General features: G+C 36.1%; 1 protein-coding gene across 7 annotated transcripts in view; it reads left to right on the forward strand.

The window, feature by feature from the left end:
- Positions 1–17,785, forward strand: part of LOC121367763 (FERM domain-containing protein 4A-like) — a 179,494-nt gene that overhangs the window by 65,633 nt on the left and 96,076 nt on the right. For all 7 annotated transcript variants that reach the window (XM_041492123.1, XM_041492116.1, XM_041492120.1 and 4 more), the window contains exons 6-8: positions 3,298–3,377; positions 6,445–6,528; positions 16,697–16,762. In XM_041492123.1, coding sequence (XP_041348057.1) covers positions 3,298–3,377; positions 6,445–6,528; positions 16,697–16,762 — 230 coding nt within the window. The remainder of the gene's footprint in view (positions 1–3,297; positions 3,378–6,444; positions 6,529–16,696; positions 16,763–17,785) is intronic.

Genomic DNA, 17,785 nt, shown 5'->3' on the forward strand with positions numbered 1-17,785 from the left:
CTACTGAATTAATTAATCAATGTATTCTAATGGTGTCTTTAAGCAAAATTATCTTTTTTTGGATGAATAAAACGAGAAAGTCTGTTATTCAATACTAACAAACAAGTAGTTGGGTGTTAATGCAGATAAAACAGTGGGAGAAAAAAACTGTTTTGAATAGGAAAGAACATTTTGTCTGATTCTGCCAGATATGTGGCAGTCAGTGGTTGAATTGCAAACGCCCCAAGGGTGGAGACAAATACACATTATAGATTTGCTGTAAGTTGATATTCAGGACCACACCATACTGATGTCACAGGTCACAGGTCATAGGTCAGCTACAGGAGTGTGTCTAATGATACTGATGAGACTTTGATAGACAGTGGAATTTCTTCAACTAGACTTGCTCCAGTCACTGTCAACATACATGTGTTATCCTTGGATGAACTTTGTTCTAGTCTCTGAAATTCCATATATTAATGGTTCTTCAGTGGAAGTATTTAGGTCTTAAATCAGTTTATATAGGCTATGACAAGTGAGTGATGAATTTTAAATATTAAGTTGACATTTTTTTTAATTCATGTTACATTTAAGGTAAAAAAAAAGTTGTTTATATTTTAACTCCATTTGTTCCAAGTCGTTACAGCTGAGTGTTATGGGATAAATATTTTGCAGTTTCGCCTAATTAATATAGAGTCAAACCTGCCTTACAATTGAGTAGACAAAAGCAACCGCTTAAGACAGGTGGCCATTGATTACAGGTTGCCACATATATAGACTTTAAAATGTTTGTTGTTTCTTTCATTTACCATCCATACTGCTAAGTAATGGATTTGTGCTGCTGTAATAACTATAAATTGACTTACAACATGTCACCTTCTTCAGAAATAATGAAATGTAACTGTTTGGAATTAATTCTCTCACAAATTTTTCTTTTTCCATAATTATAATTATTTAATTGCTACTTAATATGGTATTTTGTGACAGTAAGTGAATTTACAAATGTCAAGTTTAGCCTACCCAGAGCCAATTAGATGCATTCCAGAGTCGTACTTTCTTAATTAATACACAGTAGAGATGTCAGCACTGAATGGGTACTACTATCTATGAAGGTGTGAAGATCGCTTTATGATGCACTTTGTAGCTGATTTCATTGCAACTTATTTTTCGTGCTTATATCCAATTAAGGTCCAAGCATGCTGTCCTGGGCACACACCTCAGCTATCAGGAATGTCTGTCCAGGACAGTGGGTTAGTTGTTAATTGTTAGTGGTTAGTGATAGAAAAGAGGGTGTAGTGGCCTTACACCTACCCACTGAGTCGTTAAAACTTGCTCTGGGTAGGAGCTGGTACCGGGCTGCGAACCCTGTACCTACCAACCTTATGTCTGATGGCTTAACCACGACGCCACCAAGGCAGGTATAGAGCAGAAAACATTTACTGTGGCTCGTAATACAGGTATTTTAGCAAATTAGAATCCAATTTAGGCGACCTTATTGCGAGTGCATTTACATTAAAAATCATTTGGCAGGGAAGCAGTGGCTGCTTACAGCAGGTGACCATTGTTTACAGGTACCTGCTAGGACAGGTTTGACTGTACATATGTATAATACATCAAAGGATATTAATATTAATGCCTTATCATCAAGTACATGTATTTAAAGGACATATTTGCATAAAATTTAATTGAGCTGCATGTATATAGAACCGGTAGCCACTGTGGCAATAAAGTGTTTCTTCTCTCTTAGTCTAGATTTAGCCACTGATTAAACAATGTACTAGGCTTCCTTGACTTACATCTTTCAAGCTGACCTGTTTTGATGTAGCAGAATATAAATTTTTACATTCATTTTTGTTGTTTTTGTTATTTTTTTATCATTATTATTATTATTATTTTTTTAATATCTATCTTGCTAATTCTGACCGCAATTTTTTTGTCAGTTACAGGTAGGTAACTAATCGTCTCATCTTACCCAGAATCTAGGAAACTGGTTTAAAACTGGTTTATGGTCCATAAAGACAGCACCAGTCCTTTTGCTCCCAACAGAAAGCCAAGGGTTACTTATCATTCCTATCTTGGCTTATCTGACCCCCTGCCTGTGAAGGCATGGTTAGGTAAAAGTGGACACTAATGGGATAGCAGAGCCCATAGTTTATGGAAGGCCATCTTTGAAGTGAAGAGAAATGTAATAATGTTTACGCTCGCCGTAATGAAGTGAACCTATTTGGCTTGTAATGAAGTGTCACACTTTGAAAGCCACAGCCTGAAAATACATGTTGTTATCTCCACGGTACACAGATGGGCAGGTTCCCTGTGGTTTGTTTGTTAAAGAGTGCTTTATGATCTTGGTAATACTGGAAGTAATGTGCCCATCAAGTGTTAGGATCTGAAGAAAGAGTATACAGTCAAACCTCACACTCTGGTATTTAAAACAGAGGGACTGGATGTAGCTCAGTGGTAGAGCGCTCACCTGAGATGAAATGGCCTGCAGAACCGTTTGCCATTTATGGACTATACTACCTAGATACAAGTCATTAAGATTTCAGGGTTCATGTGATTTGAGTTTATTGTACGTCATTACTATAGAAATTATAATGTAAGAACGTCTGTTACCCATTTGGGTTTTATTCTCCTTGACTGGTATTTGTTGCCTAATTTATATTAATCAAAAATATTTTAAGAAGAATTTTAAAGAACAATGAGGTTGCATCAGATTTATTTTTCTGTAGACCAAGTGACCTGTTATCCATATATTTTCTGAAAGCTGCTGACTAAACAATGTCCTGGGGTGTCATGTGACAAACCTAAACCAATAGTCTGCTTAAATACAGGCTAAATTTTTAAAAGCTACATTAGATTATTTGAGATAATATTAAGAAATAATATGATGACCTATTACAACACCAAACGACACGATGACCTGTTAAATCAAACAACTGTCCCAGAGAGTTGTCAGTCGAGCAGGCTAGTCTGTAAGCATACATGTATACACCTGTGGCAGTGTGTAGAGATTATGAGATCAAATAGAACTTACATTATTAATACATGTACTGTGTTCCACATGTATGTACCGGTATTCTTTCTAACTGTTGGCTGTGGTAGACCTGCACTGGAGCTAATAGACAAAATGAAAAGTGTTTACATATTCCTGTCAGATGAGGATGCATGCCTGAGGCATTCCGCTGACCTTTGTTGATAGACTCGGATTACATCATTCAGCAGTAGATCTAAAGCAGATCATCGCAGCTCAGTGCTCAGTTCAGCATATTGTAGATGTTTATTTGTCTGCTCAGTGCATGATGTTGTTTGCCTTTGCAGGGTCAGATTGAGTGTGACAGTGAGACCATCTTTGAATTAGCAGCCCACGTTTTACAGGAATACCATGGGGACTACATCAGGTGAGAATTGCTTGACATTTTTCTTAGGATATCTGCTGCTGCCAATTTTCTGCACTTGATGCATGCTCCCTTCTGACATTTTCAAGATTAGGCATAGCTTGCAAAATCTTTCTGGCGAAGATTTGGCATATTACTAGTATATAGTCCATCTGAGGTAGCCAGTTCTGTTAATGAACCACCTGTCTTGTCCACCTTTTTGTGTTACCTTTATGAAGTGCAAAGTTAAAGGTGTATACTGATAGAAAGAAGTAAGGGAACACTTGGTATTAGAGATCAAATTAATTTATTACTAGTGTAGCTTACTATGTGTAGCTTACTATACTAGTAATAAAATATTTTTGTATCAATTATTCCAAGATAACATTTAGAGATGTAATTAGAGGATAACCCTACTGAGGCTAACATGTCACCAATAAAACAAAATTTGCAACAGTAACACCACCGATATATACGTTCACAAATCAGAAAACACAGTAGGGTTATCCCTATTCTAATTAAACTGTTTGCTGGTTGATTTTAAATAGGAAATTGTCACATTTTTAGTAAGAATAAGCCTATAAACGTTACCAGCTGGTGACGTCATTAGGCAGACCATTAACAGACGATGGGTGGTCAGACAGTTAGCGGCTCGAACATAGATGTGTAATTTGACATATTTAATCAGCTCTCATGATTAGGTAACGACTAATAAAGAATAATATGTTCATTTCTGACATAAAAACTTTTCGGTATATCAGTGATTTTACCACCTAACCTTAGTAGAGATCCAATCAGATTCGTTCTTACAAAAGTGTTGAATTAGAATATTAGTTTGAATGTCAGTAACTCATGTATTTATAGAAGCTTAAGAAATTTGTCTTCAGACCATTTGGTACCTAATTTTTGTTTGGATTTGTTTTGGGGTATCTTTTTTGTGGGGGGGGGGGGGGGGGGGGGTTGGGGAGGGTTTTTTGGGGTTTATTTTTGTTTAATTTTTTTTTTTTTAAAGTACCTTTTAGAAATATGCTCTCCCAAAAAATATTATTAATTTATGATTGACATGATACTTTTTAAAATTGCAAATGCAGTGAGGTAGATGTCCATATTTGTTCAGTTTATGGTATTGACATTTTGGGTTGTTCTGGTAGTCATCTGTATGATATACTAGGAAATATATTATTGATATTATTAAAATTAGTTGACATACATTTGGAAAGATAATTTATGAGAAGAAAACAAACACCTTAAGATGTTTCATATTTTGTGAGGAGTATGTATATTTATATACTACTATTATTATATTACAACTGAATCATCAGAATGTGTGGCACATAAACAATTAAACTGACAATAAAAATAAGCATAAGAATTTATTTTATGTTGGTTAGATTATAACAAATTATAATTAAAAAAATTAAAAATTTGCCTGCCCCCGGAATGTGGACATTTTTAGTTTACACCTCACATAAATGCAATGAGCCGGTAAGAAACCATTTTCCACATGACTTGCTGTGGACGTTTATCTGTACTGTGAGTGATCTGGGATCACTACCCTGATATGATCTTGAATCACATAAAACAAAGATTATGGCTGTGGTACAGAATGTATTGAGCGGCAATCACAGACCGAGGTCAGGTGAAGCGTATTGTGATATATGTATTTGCTTAGGGCATATTTATACATCATACATTCTCTTTCTTTGTGCGCAACTGGTTGGTATAGAAAATATGTTTTGCTTTTCATTTTCTTTGCTAAAATGGTAAAGTTTTATTTATTAATTATATTATTTTAACACTTAATTATTCATTAATGTACATTGTTTTCGTGTATGTTGAAATGTCACAATAAAATGTACGGTACCAAATTTTAAAAATGTTTACACTATCTTCTATGATAGTTGGGCAGTATGACCCACATGTGTAAACTTTGGATCTTAAGTTTTTGAAATAATGAGATATTTTGAGAAGCAAAAATTTTTTGTTTTTTTTTGTTTTATTTAATGACATCACTAGAGCACATTGATTTATTAATCATCGGTTAATGTATATCAACCATTTGGTAATTTTGACATATAGTCTTAGAAAGGAAACCCAGTACATTTTTCCATCAGTAGCAAGGGATTTTTTAATTGTTTTGTATGCACCATCCCACAGACAGAATAGTATATACCATGGCCTTGGTGCATATAAAAGACTTTCTTAGACTATATGTCAAAATCACCAAATGTTTGACCTCCAACAGCTGATGATTAATAAATCAATGTATTCTAGTGGTGTTGTTAAACAAAAAGAAACTTGATGCACCATTATGAAGCAAATGCAACCTACAATTATACATGTACAAGTAACAATCGGCAATATTTTTACATTTGAAGTCTCTGAATGTTTGAGAACTCTGATCCCATGACTGCATGCGTAGTGTCCAGACCACATAAGCTACTTTCTATGCAGCAAGGGCCCTTTTATATACTTTACCAAATGGCAGTTTTACAAGGTACCATTTGTAGCAGGTATGACAGTACATTCACTTGAAATATCAGGCCAAGTGATACCAGAATCCTGCTGTTGGTTCAAGCAGTAATATACACTTCCTTCTTATGTCAGCACTACTGCAATAGCATTCATTTCATTTCAACTTGCTTTTCATGCTTATATCCCATTACGATTCAAGCATGCTCTCCTGGGCACTCACCTCAGCTATCTGGACTGTCTGTCCAGGACAGTGGGAACCTTAGTGATTAGTGGACTTACATCTTCACGTAATCTGCTAAACCTCACACTCTACCATGATGTAAACTACTTACATGTCCGATTACCAACCAGTTTTAATTATCACGGCTTAACCACTGCACCACCGAGGTTGGCGATGTAGCACTGTGCTGCTGCTGTTGTAGCCGTTGTAGCGAGGAAATCCCACCAGGCCGGGGGAGCACTTCATTAATCAATGTGAAAGCTTCCTCCCACTGTGGGATCTTGTCTATAAATACTTGTGTAACATGAACATTGGCATTGTCCTGTGGAACTGTATAGCCGCTGTTTGCTGTTTGTTTTCTTGATCACTTGGAGATGGTCCTGTTTACCTTTGCAGCCAGGAAGATACCAGGCTACAGCTGAAGAAACTACCTGTTATCCCCACCAGTTGTCTTCAGGAACACCCCTCGATAGCATTCTGGTGAGTAGACTTCTTTTTTTTCTCTTTTTTCACCCAATAGTTTGTTGTTTAGCCCTTCCATTCATCCATGTATTCATCTATCTATTTATCCATCCATCCATCTATCAATATATGTCTATGTTAATCATCTGTCTGTCCATCCATCCATCCATTCATCTATCCATCCATGATATGTGTTCTTAAATGTTCATTTGTTAATTAGGTCTTTCATTCATATATTGACCCAGTCATCAGTCTGTCCTTCCATCCATCTATATATCCATCCATCCATCCATCCATCCATCCATACAATCAATCATTTCATGAGTTTATCATCCATCGTTCATCCATCCATCTGTCTGTCCATCCATTCATCATCCATCCATCATCCATCCATCCATATCCATCCATCCATCCATCCATCCATACATGTGGTTTTATGTTTTCATTTCTCTATGGACTGCCCTTACTCCTAGTATGTTTCTGTTTGTTAACATCTTGCTCAGTTTATGTTTTATTTTCAATGTATTAAGTTATCACTTAAGTTATAACTTGGACAATTCTTTCCAGACTGAAATATGTGTTTATACCCGTAGCTTGTTAAAAAATGTATTGCATGTGTTCTTTGTGAAATTAATGTTGTGAGTTGTCAATTATTGTATTCCCTGGATGAAAGCACAAGCACAGTTGTGATCATTTATTTATTAGCAGAATTCTGATGTGCGTAAAACGTTTTAATTTTGTATGACATTGTGTGTTTTTATGTCTGTGACCACAAACATTTTTACATACCTAGCCTAATAGATTAAAACCGGTGTCGTGGTTAGGCCATCGGTCTACAGGCTGGTAGGTACTGGGTTTGGATCCCAGTCAAGGTATGGGATTTTTAATCCAGATACCGACTCCAAACCCTGAGTGAGTGCTCCGCAAGGCTCAATGGGTAGGTGTAAACCACTTGCACCGACCAGTGATCCATAACTGGTTCAAGAAAGGCCATGGTTTGTGCTATCCTGCCTGTGGGAAGCGCAAATAAAAGATCCCTTGCTGCTAAATGAAAGAGTAGCCCATGTAGTAATGACAGCGGGTTTCCTCTCAAAATCTGTGTGGTCCGTAACCATATGTCTGACGCCATATAACCATAAATAAAATGTGTTGAGTGCATCGTTAAATAAAACATTTCTTTCTTTCTTTCTTTGAATTGGCGGGAGTGGGTGGGAAGGTTCTACCAGAATTTGTAAAAACGATGTAATATATGTATAGATATTTGGAGAATAATTATAATACTGGTAATTATTATTATTATTGAATGAACGTTAATCCTTCTAATCACCACTTTAATAGGAGATAACTTTTTTTTTTCTTTTCTTTTTTCAAGAGATAACATCTGATGGTTAATACTTGAATATTTGCCAAGGTGCTAAGGTATTCACTCAAAATAGGTCATTCGCTACCTGTCATTGATTGTACAATACTATTTGAGGTATAAACTTGTGTTTAAATGTAAGAAAAAGGAATATTGTTGAAAGATAATTGCATACCACTAATTTTCCATAAAATACTGTTCTTAGCAAAATGAAGAAGAAAAAAACCACAAAACTATTCATGTGCATGATTTATTTTCTACTGGTAATAGCACTAATGACGTAATTAATCACACAGTTGTTCCCAGCGGACGGATGTTAGGGTATCTGGAGTTATTTCAGTGTGTCTGGTTTTCCAAGCAGTTTTCCATTTCCTGTGTATTGCTGTGTTTTACATTCATGTATCCATTGATTGATGGGCAAACATTTGGTGCATATGTTTACTTGCAGTAATTGTTTTAGTGTAACCCATGTTTGTTGGTTTAATAGGGCGTGACTTTGTCTAATGGCATATATATGTTATTTGATCATATATATAATACATGTATTTACATGTAGTTCACTAGAATATGAAAAACAATATTACATAACACCAAAAAAAAAACGAAGAAAAAAAAACCCTGATTTATTTTGCCTTCAGTTTTGAATCCTAATTGGATATAACTGCACAGTTGTTTACTCTGTCACGCTATGTTCTATTCTCGGTTTTGTAATGTTAAAAAAAAAAAAAATATTGATAGTCTATCAGACTGAAGAAAAATAAGACTCATAATTACATTTTTGTATTAAAAAACGTCGTCTTTTTGTTTTTGTTGTAGTAAAAACCTGTTAAAAGTTTTGCTTTTAATTGAAAAACTCTTTTGTCTATACCAAAATTACTATCAAGAATTTGTATCATATTTTTTTTTAGCACATTGCAGATTATAATTTGCCTCATAATCAGCAATTTAATTCTATACAGGTACATTTGACCTTGTTATTGTGGACACTTTGTGCAATAACCACCGTAAACCTTAATGGGCACTTCAGACTTGTTTCTTTCATACACAAATGTATGTGTATTACTTGAATATGTAGCCCTCGAAGTTACAATGGCAATCAGTAATGCCGCCGCAAATAGCTGTTTCAAAATGAATAGATGCAATGACATTTTTACCATCATTAGGTATTTATTTTGTTATTATTTGTGCAAATTTGCCGTCACAGGATGATCTGAATTTCGAGGGCTGAATATGAAGGCCATTGATTGACCAAGTAGATTCCTTGGTTGATTTGCCGGCCTCAGTGGTGTCATGGTTAAGCTATCGGACATAAGACTGGTAGGTACAAGGTTCGCAGCCTGGTACCAGCTCCCACCCAGAGTGAGTTTTAACGACTCAATGATAGGTGTAAGACCACTACACTCTCTTCTTTCTCGCTAACCACTAACAACTAACTCACTGTTCTGGACAGATAGCTGAGGTGTGTGCCCAGGACAGCGTGTTTGAACCTTAATTGGATATAAGCACGAAAATGAGTTGAAATTAAATTGGTTCATTATTTTTAGACGTTTCATCCTTTGGTGCCATTAGAACTGGTGTTTGTATCAAGGAAATGCAGAATCGTTAATTTTCAGTTAACACACTAAGATCTGTGTCTGTCTGTGAAAGGATATTGGCTGACTGACTATAGTTCTTTTATTTTCTGTGTGTTTAGATTTGCCCAGAGTGCCAACACTGTTTGGTAGCTGTGAGCCTGTGTAATACTGATACCAGTTGTAGGTGTGGAATTAATGACCTCTATTTGTTGATAGATATGTTCTTCTGTATAAAGTAAAGCTGTTTCTGTGGTAGTTATCTTGAGTGGTTTGTAAAGCTGCAGATTTAGTCACTGGTCAGATAGTTTTAATCTAGGAAGTGTTTCCCAATCTTTATCAGTTTCCCAATCTTTCTTGGACCGAACCCCATCTTCGATGAATATTGGAGACAAGGTTCTCTTTTATTGAATATCTATTATGTTAAAAGATAAAAGATAAAAACTTGATTGCATATAGACATTCCACATAAGGAACTTATTCACAAACAAACATCGTACTATTCTAATGACTTGTTAGGAACATTTCCGTGGGGATAGCATACTCGTTCAACAGTAGAGGCCATTTTCTTTCACTTTCAATTGTTATTTCCTCCAAATTGGTCAAATATAACTTTAAAAAAAACATTTGAAGTATGGAATTCACTTTTCACGAAAATGTGCACTTACATGTATGTAAAGTTTTGCTTTTATTCACAATAAAAAACCGGACTGAAGCATACATTTTAGAACATGACCATACCTTGTGAATTTTTTTTATTTTTTTTTATTTTTTATATCCCACTGCCCCCTTTCCTTTCTCTCCTTTGAATTCCATCTCATTTCTTCCCAATCTGGCAACTCCTCTTATCTTTCAATTTCTTTCGTTGTCCACCTCCACATCCCAGTCCTTGTCTCTCCAACCGTGACAGGTGCTTGTCTCTTGAGGCTATCTGTGCCACACACCTGCCATTCCCCATCAGCTTTTAGCTGTGGGCTTAGTCTGACCACTTGTGACCTTGTGAACTTTTGATCAAAACTAATACTTACAGAACCAGGGTGGTTGTTAGGTGGGGTTTCCCTGAATGTTCATCACATACTTGTAAATTTGTGCAGCATTTTGTCTGCTTACTGTTACATTGTATTGTAATTACATTGCCTAATGTAGAGATCAATGATTGACATCTGTTGTGGATGCTGTCATTCTGCTGCATGTTACTCTGTGATGTGGAGGAATGTGGTTAAGCTGTAAAGACAGGTGGTATGCAGCAACTTGTGTGTTTTGGTTTCCATGTGTCAAGGAAACTGTTGTTTTTCTTCTTCCAATGTGTTGCAGTTCCACTCTTGTATCATAATCATGGTTCTTGTTAGGTCTGGATTATGAAGTGTGTGTGTGTGTGTGTGTGTGTGTGTGTGTGTGTGTGTGTGTGTGTGTGTGTGTGTGTGTGTGTGTGTGTGTGTGTGTGTGTGTGTGTGTGTGTGTGTGTGTGTGTGTGTCTGTCTGTCTGTCTGTCTCTGCCTATGTATTTTTGATGCCAAGGAATCGTAAATCATTCATTCATTGCATTTCAGTATCTGGAACACGCTCACTCTCACTGTGTGTGTGTGTGTGTGTGTGTGTGTGTCTGTCTCTCTCTCTCTCTCTCTCTCTCTCTCTCTCTCTCTCTCTCTCTCTCTCTCTCTCTCTCTCTCTCTCTCTCTCTCTCACTGTCTGTCTCTCTCTCTCTCTCTCTCTCTCTCTCTCTCTCTCTCTCTCTCTCTCTCTCTCTCTCTCTCTCTCTTACTCACTGTCTCTCCCTCCCTCCCTCCCTCTCTCCCTCCCTCCCTCCCTCTCTAGTAATAAGTGTTTTGGAAATAAATAAAAAAGTATTTAGATACCACACAATAAGAGAGAAAACCTGCTGTCGCCACTTCATGGGCTACTCTTTTCGATTAGCAGCAAGGGATTTATATGCACCATCCTACAGACAGTGTAGTACATACCACAACCTTTGCTACACCAGTTGTGGAGCACTGGCTGGAACAAAAATAGCCTAGTAGGTCCACCGACGGGGATCGATCCTAGACCGACCGTGCATCGAGCGAATGCTGTACCATTGGGCTATGTCCCACTATTTAGAAAACAATCAGATCAGAAATAAATAATTTGTATTACCTACTACAGTAAAAACAACAACAAAAAAACCCACCGTTCCCTGGTGGGAAGGACTATAATGCTAGTAATAGCCTTGATTAAAATGTGCAGCTGTTTACATATACTTGTGCTGACTGTACGTTTTAAACACACTACAGAATCTGGTTCCTGTTAATAAAAGAATTCTCTTCCTGCTGGGAGTGTATCTAAATGGGTATACTACAGTTAAACTTACACAGTAGATATGATATGCTCGTGGAATGTACGAAGAGGTTGGCATTGATACTGCATGTTGGTGGAATGTTATTGTTGACTATTAGCAGTGGAAACTATTATTGTTTGCCAACAACACAGCAGGTTGCTGAGTGCTTCATCTCCTCTCTATATTATCAGTATGAGGCCTTCAGGATGACAAAACAACACTGACTTGCCTTGGAATGTACATCTAACCTGCAAGTCATGTTTACTTAGCATACACTGTTTTGCAGATGTCATGGAATTACATTTTTCGGAATGATCTAATGTTTTGGAGGGGGTTTTGGTACTATCATTTAATTATTAAATTTCCGTTACATTCATTACAGCTTAACATTGTCAGGGAATGTCATGTCTGGTGACATCACTTTGTATTGATTCTTCATTTAATTGAGTGTTATTGTTTAAGAACCAAAAAATAATTCAAAATAAAATAAGAACAAAGTTTAGTGTTGTTATTATTAGTAAGAATGTTCAAATTGAATCATCTGCAAACATATGTGTGAATTGCTTTGCCGATTCACATGTTTTGCGGATGAATTTTTGTTCATAACCTGATGAATGTAAAATAAATAACAGACAATTGTTAAGAAAATATTAAAACAATCCCTGCTAACCATATCAGTTTTACCAGTCAGAACTACATGTATAATGGCATCTGTGTCACAGAGCTGCATAAAGATAAAAAAAATAAAAAGATAAAAACTTTATTGCATTTAAGGAACTGGATGCAAAACATATTACATATACTGATGGAAAGAAATAAAGGATCACACAGATAGCAACAAGAAATAATGACTGCATTAAAAATCAATTCATACTGTCAGAAGTTGACTGGGAACATATAGGCAGCACATTCAACACTACAGACATTCAATCCCACATTACAACTTGGTATGAAATACAGACATTACTACGCTAGTTGTGAATTAAATTTTGTTCTACAATTTGATATGTTTCCTTATTTCTTTCCATCAGTATATTTGAACAAACATGACACATACAAACATCATTCTATTCTAATGACTAAATAATTAGTAATTATTGGCAATACAATTATACATGCATGTGATATCTTTATTATATGTCCATACGATTATTACAGCTTTGTTTATTCTGAACCATATATGAATAATAAATAGCAATTAGTCCATCGTTTATTCATGGCAGTGGATCTCAGAATGTGCAGCAACTGCACATATCATTTACTCGTAATATGCTGTGATTAGTAGAAATCGGAAAATTATGGTTTAATTGTGTGGAACATTTCCCTTCTGCAGCTTATCTCGGTATGCCATAAACAGCTGTTGGCTTTATTAGCCAGTCGGTGGTATGCTGTGGGCCGTGTAATGGTTTTTAGTACATGCTTGGGTTTTCCCTGCTGTACGTACTCACAGCCGGCAGAGTTCAAGGTGTAGCGGAATCAACTTCAAACAGCATTACTTACACCTACTGTACATACTTCTATCAGTTTGGTGAAAATAAAAATGATGATGCTATAACTTGTTTTTCTGCAGATGTTAATGGGTTAATTTGAGAGAAAACCCACAGCCATTTAAAAAAAAAAAAAACCTACTCATACCATAATGGAATCAACTTCACACATTATTGCTTACACCTACATACTTCCGTCAGTTTGGTGAAAATAAAAATGATGATGCTATAACATGTTTTTTTCTGTAGATGTTAATGAGTAAATTTGACAGGAAATCCACAGCCATATTTTTTTAAAACTACTTATACCATAAAGGAATCAACTGCAAACATCATTACTTACACCTATATACTTCCATCAGTTTGGTTAAAATAAATATGATAATGCTATAACTTTTTTCCGCAGATGTTAATGGGTTAATTTGACAGGAAACCCACAGTCATTTTCTTAAAACTATTCATACCATTTAGCAGCAAGGGGTCTTTTATTTGCAGTTTCCCACAAACAGGATGGCACACAATGTTCATGGTGTTTTGATATAATAAATTGGTCCCTCTTCAATGTTAAACGTATGGTACCAAAACCAGCTCAGTATATAATCATGGTCTGTTTTGTGTCCCATGCTAATACTATTACTGTGTGTAGGTCAAAACAGGTTATAATCTGCTGAGCTAGATTGAGTACTTTGTAAAAGAGCTATTTTAATCAATTTCATGGGGCCCACTCGCTTGATGCACAGTCGGTCTGGGTTCGAAATCCGTCGGTGAGCACATTTCTCGTCCCAGCCAGTACACCACAACTGGTATATCAAAGGCCATGGTATGTACTATCCTGTCTGTGGGATGGTGCATATAAAAGATCCCTTGCTACTAATGGAAAAATGTAGCAGGTTCTCTCTATGACTGTGTCAAAATTACCAAATGTTTGACATCCAATAGCCAGTGATTAATATGTGCTCTAGTGGTGTTGTTAAACAAAAACAAACTTTTAACTTTAATCAATATCATCAGACCTTGGGGTTTTTTTACAGGGTTTTCTGTATTATTTTAATTTAAATTCCATCTGATCAGTCTACTGCAAAAATGTTAGATCAGGTTACCTGCCAAACTGCATACGCCAATGAAAACCGCTGATAACCTTGAACACATAACAGTATCTAGACTTGTTATAAAACAACCACCTGTCTGTGTGTATGACAGGTCTAGCTTCAACTGCTCATGCCTACTTGCTTACAACACACCATAGAGGTTGCTTCTAGAGGTGTCCTTTATAGACAGGGTTCACTCTTAAGATAATAAAGATTCTCAATAGTAAACTTACATTATTACCATATGGCCATCTGGCAACATGCTCACTGTTCAAAGGTAGTGCTATACCATTGCTGCATGCTGACGGCATACATCTGGTAATATACTATCTATATTTGACTGTTATATCAGAACTTCCTGGGCAGATGTCTTCACTATCGGACCACGATTAGATAAATGTAGCAAAAACTTGGCGTTCTTTTTCATCTGCCGTATATTGACGTTTAGAACTTCACTCTGAACCACAGACACTTTCATAGATTTTGCTCTGTATGGGGGTGCTCGGAAATCCGTCTCGCTCACACTTGATGGGTTTACTAGTGAAATTACGGTGTGAATAATTCTGTCAGCTGGACCAGTTCGTCCTGTCTGTTTGAAAACCACTGGGTCCATATATCAGCAAGTGTTGCTAATTGTATTTGCCCAGCTTCTTTTACACATCGTTTTCTGCTTCCTGCTATTGGAATTGACTTGATGGTAAGCCGAGGAGTGCTATTAGGATTTAGTTGTTTACCTGCTTGCATAACAGTTCATTCTTGGGTTTCTTTATAGTGGTTTGACTGATTTCTTACATAATTATATCATCTTCTAAAATGTTGCTAGTTAAACAAGATGTTGATGCCGGTGTTTAAGTACAGATGTCAAAGATATATGTAGAATGTTGCTTTGTTGAGTTTGGGGTTGTTTTGGGTTGTTTTTGTGTTTTTTTGGGGGGGGGGGGGGGGTGTCTTGCAATGTATGCATACTTGCATGCTGTGAAGTATGACGTTGCCAGGTTATTAGTGCTTAGTGGTTTTCATATTGTTATTGTTTCCATAAGCAGAGTAATATATGAAGATTTCAGTCCTCTAAAACATGTGTAGCTATGTTAGTCTATTATTAAGTGTTGAGTTTTTCTTATTTTATATTTTAATGTGTGTGTGTATTTTCCCCCTCATATACACACACGCACGCACACACGCATGCACACACATACACACACCTCATTTCTATCAGAAGCAGTTTTCTCTATCATTCGCAAGACCATATGTTAATTGTAATCACAGATGTCTAACATCCATTGACTTACATGTAGCGAAGTTAAAAAAACATTTCAATCCTTTCTTGAGTAATCTTAAAGATGAAAATGCCTGTTAAGTGAAGTATCTCGTGAATGAAAATGCTGATTCTGTGTGAAATGATGAGGAAACCTTTCCCGTGTTTGTTATTGATGATGATTACGGGTTTCTTCTGTGTGGTCACATTATATCACCGTTCTTAATCCATGCTTTAAATTCTTTCTTCGTCCTGTTACACTTGCCCAGATTTCATGATATAGCACACACGATCTGTTTTGTTTTTAACGTAACTAGGTAAATATGTTTGCTTTGTCATACAGTCAGTTTATGAGTAATTTCTGTCGGAAAACAGAAACCAGTGAGAAACCAGTGACTGCTGGTTACAAACCTACTGTGTTGTTTTCAGAAACAACAGTCAGTGTTGACACACACCTAAGCAATATCTGAACATGTTACTTTCATTATTATTAACTTCATTCCGGTCTCCAGAAAAAAAAGCATTGTTTTCTGGTTTAGTGTATACTTATGTATGGTTGTTTGATGTTGACTTGAGCCTTACTTCTGGGCACTTTCAAAACTTCTGCGTTGTATTTTTGTGGTACGATTGAATCTAGGATTCATTATAACCACATGGTCATAGCTTATTAGGTAATTTTTAACTATTCCAGTATTTTGGTATTCTAAGATAGTTTTATTGGAAGATTTCTCATTTTAAAAACTAGATTGTCCTGTGTTAAACACATGCACCTGTGCATTATTATATTCATTGTCAATGTGTTGCTATTGGTTGCCCCGATGGCCTGATGTTAAATTGGCTATAGCTTGAGATTGAAGTTGATACCCTTAGAGGTTAAACTTGTTTCAGTTTTTAATTAATATAAAATATTCATCGGGTTCTAAACTGCATTTTAAAAAGATAGTACCATATTGAAGCAAGCAGGGTACTTTGAGATTTTTGTCAAACCTTTTTTTTTTTTTTTTTTTTTTTTTTTTTTTTTTTTAATTGATTCTGGTTCACTGTTTTTGTATGAAACAATTAGTTGATCAGTTTAAGAAGGTTGTGAATTTGTGTTTTTTTTTTTTTACAGTGAGGATAGAGTTATACATCATTACCAGAAGTTACTTGGAACATCACGAGGACTTGCTATTGTAAAGTAAGTACTGCATACTTTTCATGGAATATAGCTATCATATCATAGGCTGTAAAACAGATTTAATCCACTCTAGTTTTAAATACACATCTTCATTTTATTATAGGCTATCCATAAAACAGATTTAATCCACTGTAATTTGATTTGTTATTTTAATTTTAAATGCATGTCTACATTTTATTATAGGTAACATATTATAGGCTGTCCATAAAAGAGATTTAATCTAATGTAAATTGATTTGTTATTTTAATTTTAAATGCACGTCTACATTTTATTACTCCAGTAGTATAATCGTTTTGTCTTCTCAAAGCCCAGTGTTTATTACCATACACATATATGTAAACTGCTCTTGGCTAAACAAACAAGTTTCTTTATCATTGATTTATATGACTTTGTATTAACATGAAACTGGAATGCCTTAATGAAATACATGAAAAGACTGATAAGGAGACAAATATAACATTCTGATGGTTTAACTGCTGTGGCCGGTCCTTTTGTAGTGACAGGGGGAGAGACATACCCCAGTGATAAAGCACTCACACGATCAGTCTAGGATTGATCCCCATCGGTGGACCCATTTGGCTATTTCTCGTTCCAGCCAGTGCACCACGACTGGTATATCAAATGATGTGGTATGTGCTGTCCAGTCTGTGGGATGGTGCATATAAAAATCCCTTGCTACTAATGGAAAAATGTAGCGGGTTTCCTCTAAGACATCGTTCCAGCCAGTGCTCCACAACTGATGTAACAAGGACTGGTATGTACTATCCTGTCTGTGGGATGGTGCTTATAAAAGATCCCTTGCTGCTAATGGAAAAGGGTAGCCCATGAAGTGGCGACAGCGGGTTTCCTCTCTCAATATCTGTGTGGTCCTTAACCATATGTCTGATGCCATATAACCGTAAATAAAATGTGTTGAGTGCATCATTAAATAAAACATTTCCTTCCTTCCTCTAAGACAATACGTAAAAAAATTACCAAATGTTTGACATCCAATAGCCGATGATTAAAACCCCCAATATGTTC

The sequence above is a fragment of the Gigantopelta aegis genome, chromosome 3 (genome assembly GCF_016097555.1).
Source record: "Gigantopelta aegis isolate Gae_Host chromosome 3, Gae_host_genome, whole genome shotgun sequence".
NCBI classification, from domain to species: Eukaryota; Metazoa; Mollusca; class Gastropoda; order Neomphalida; family Peltospiridae; genus Gigantopelta; species Gigantopelta aegis.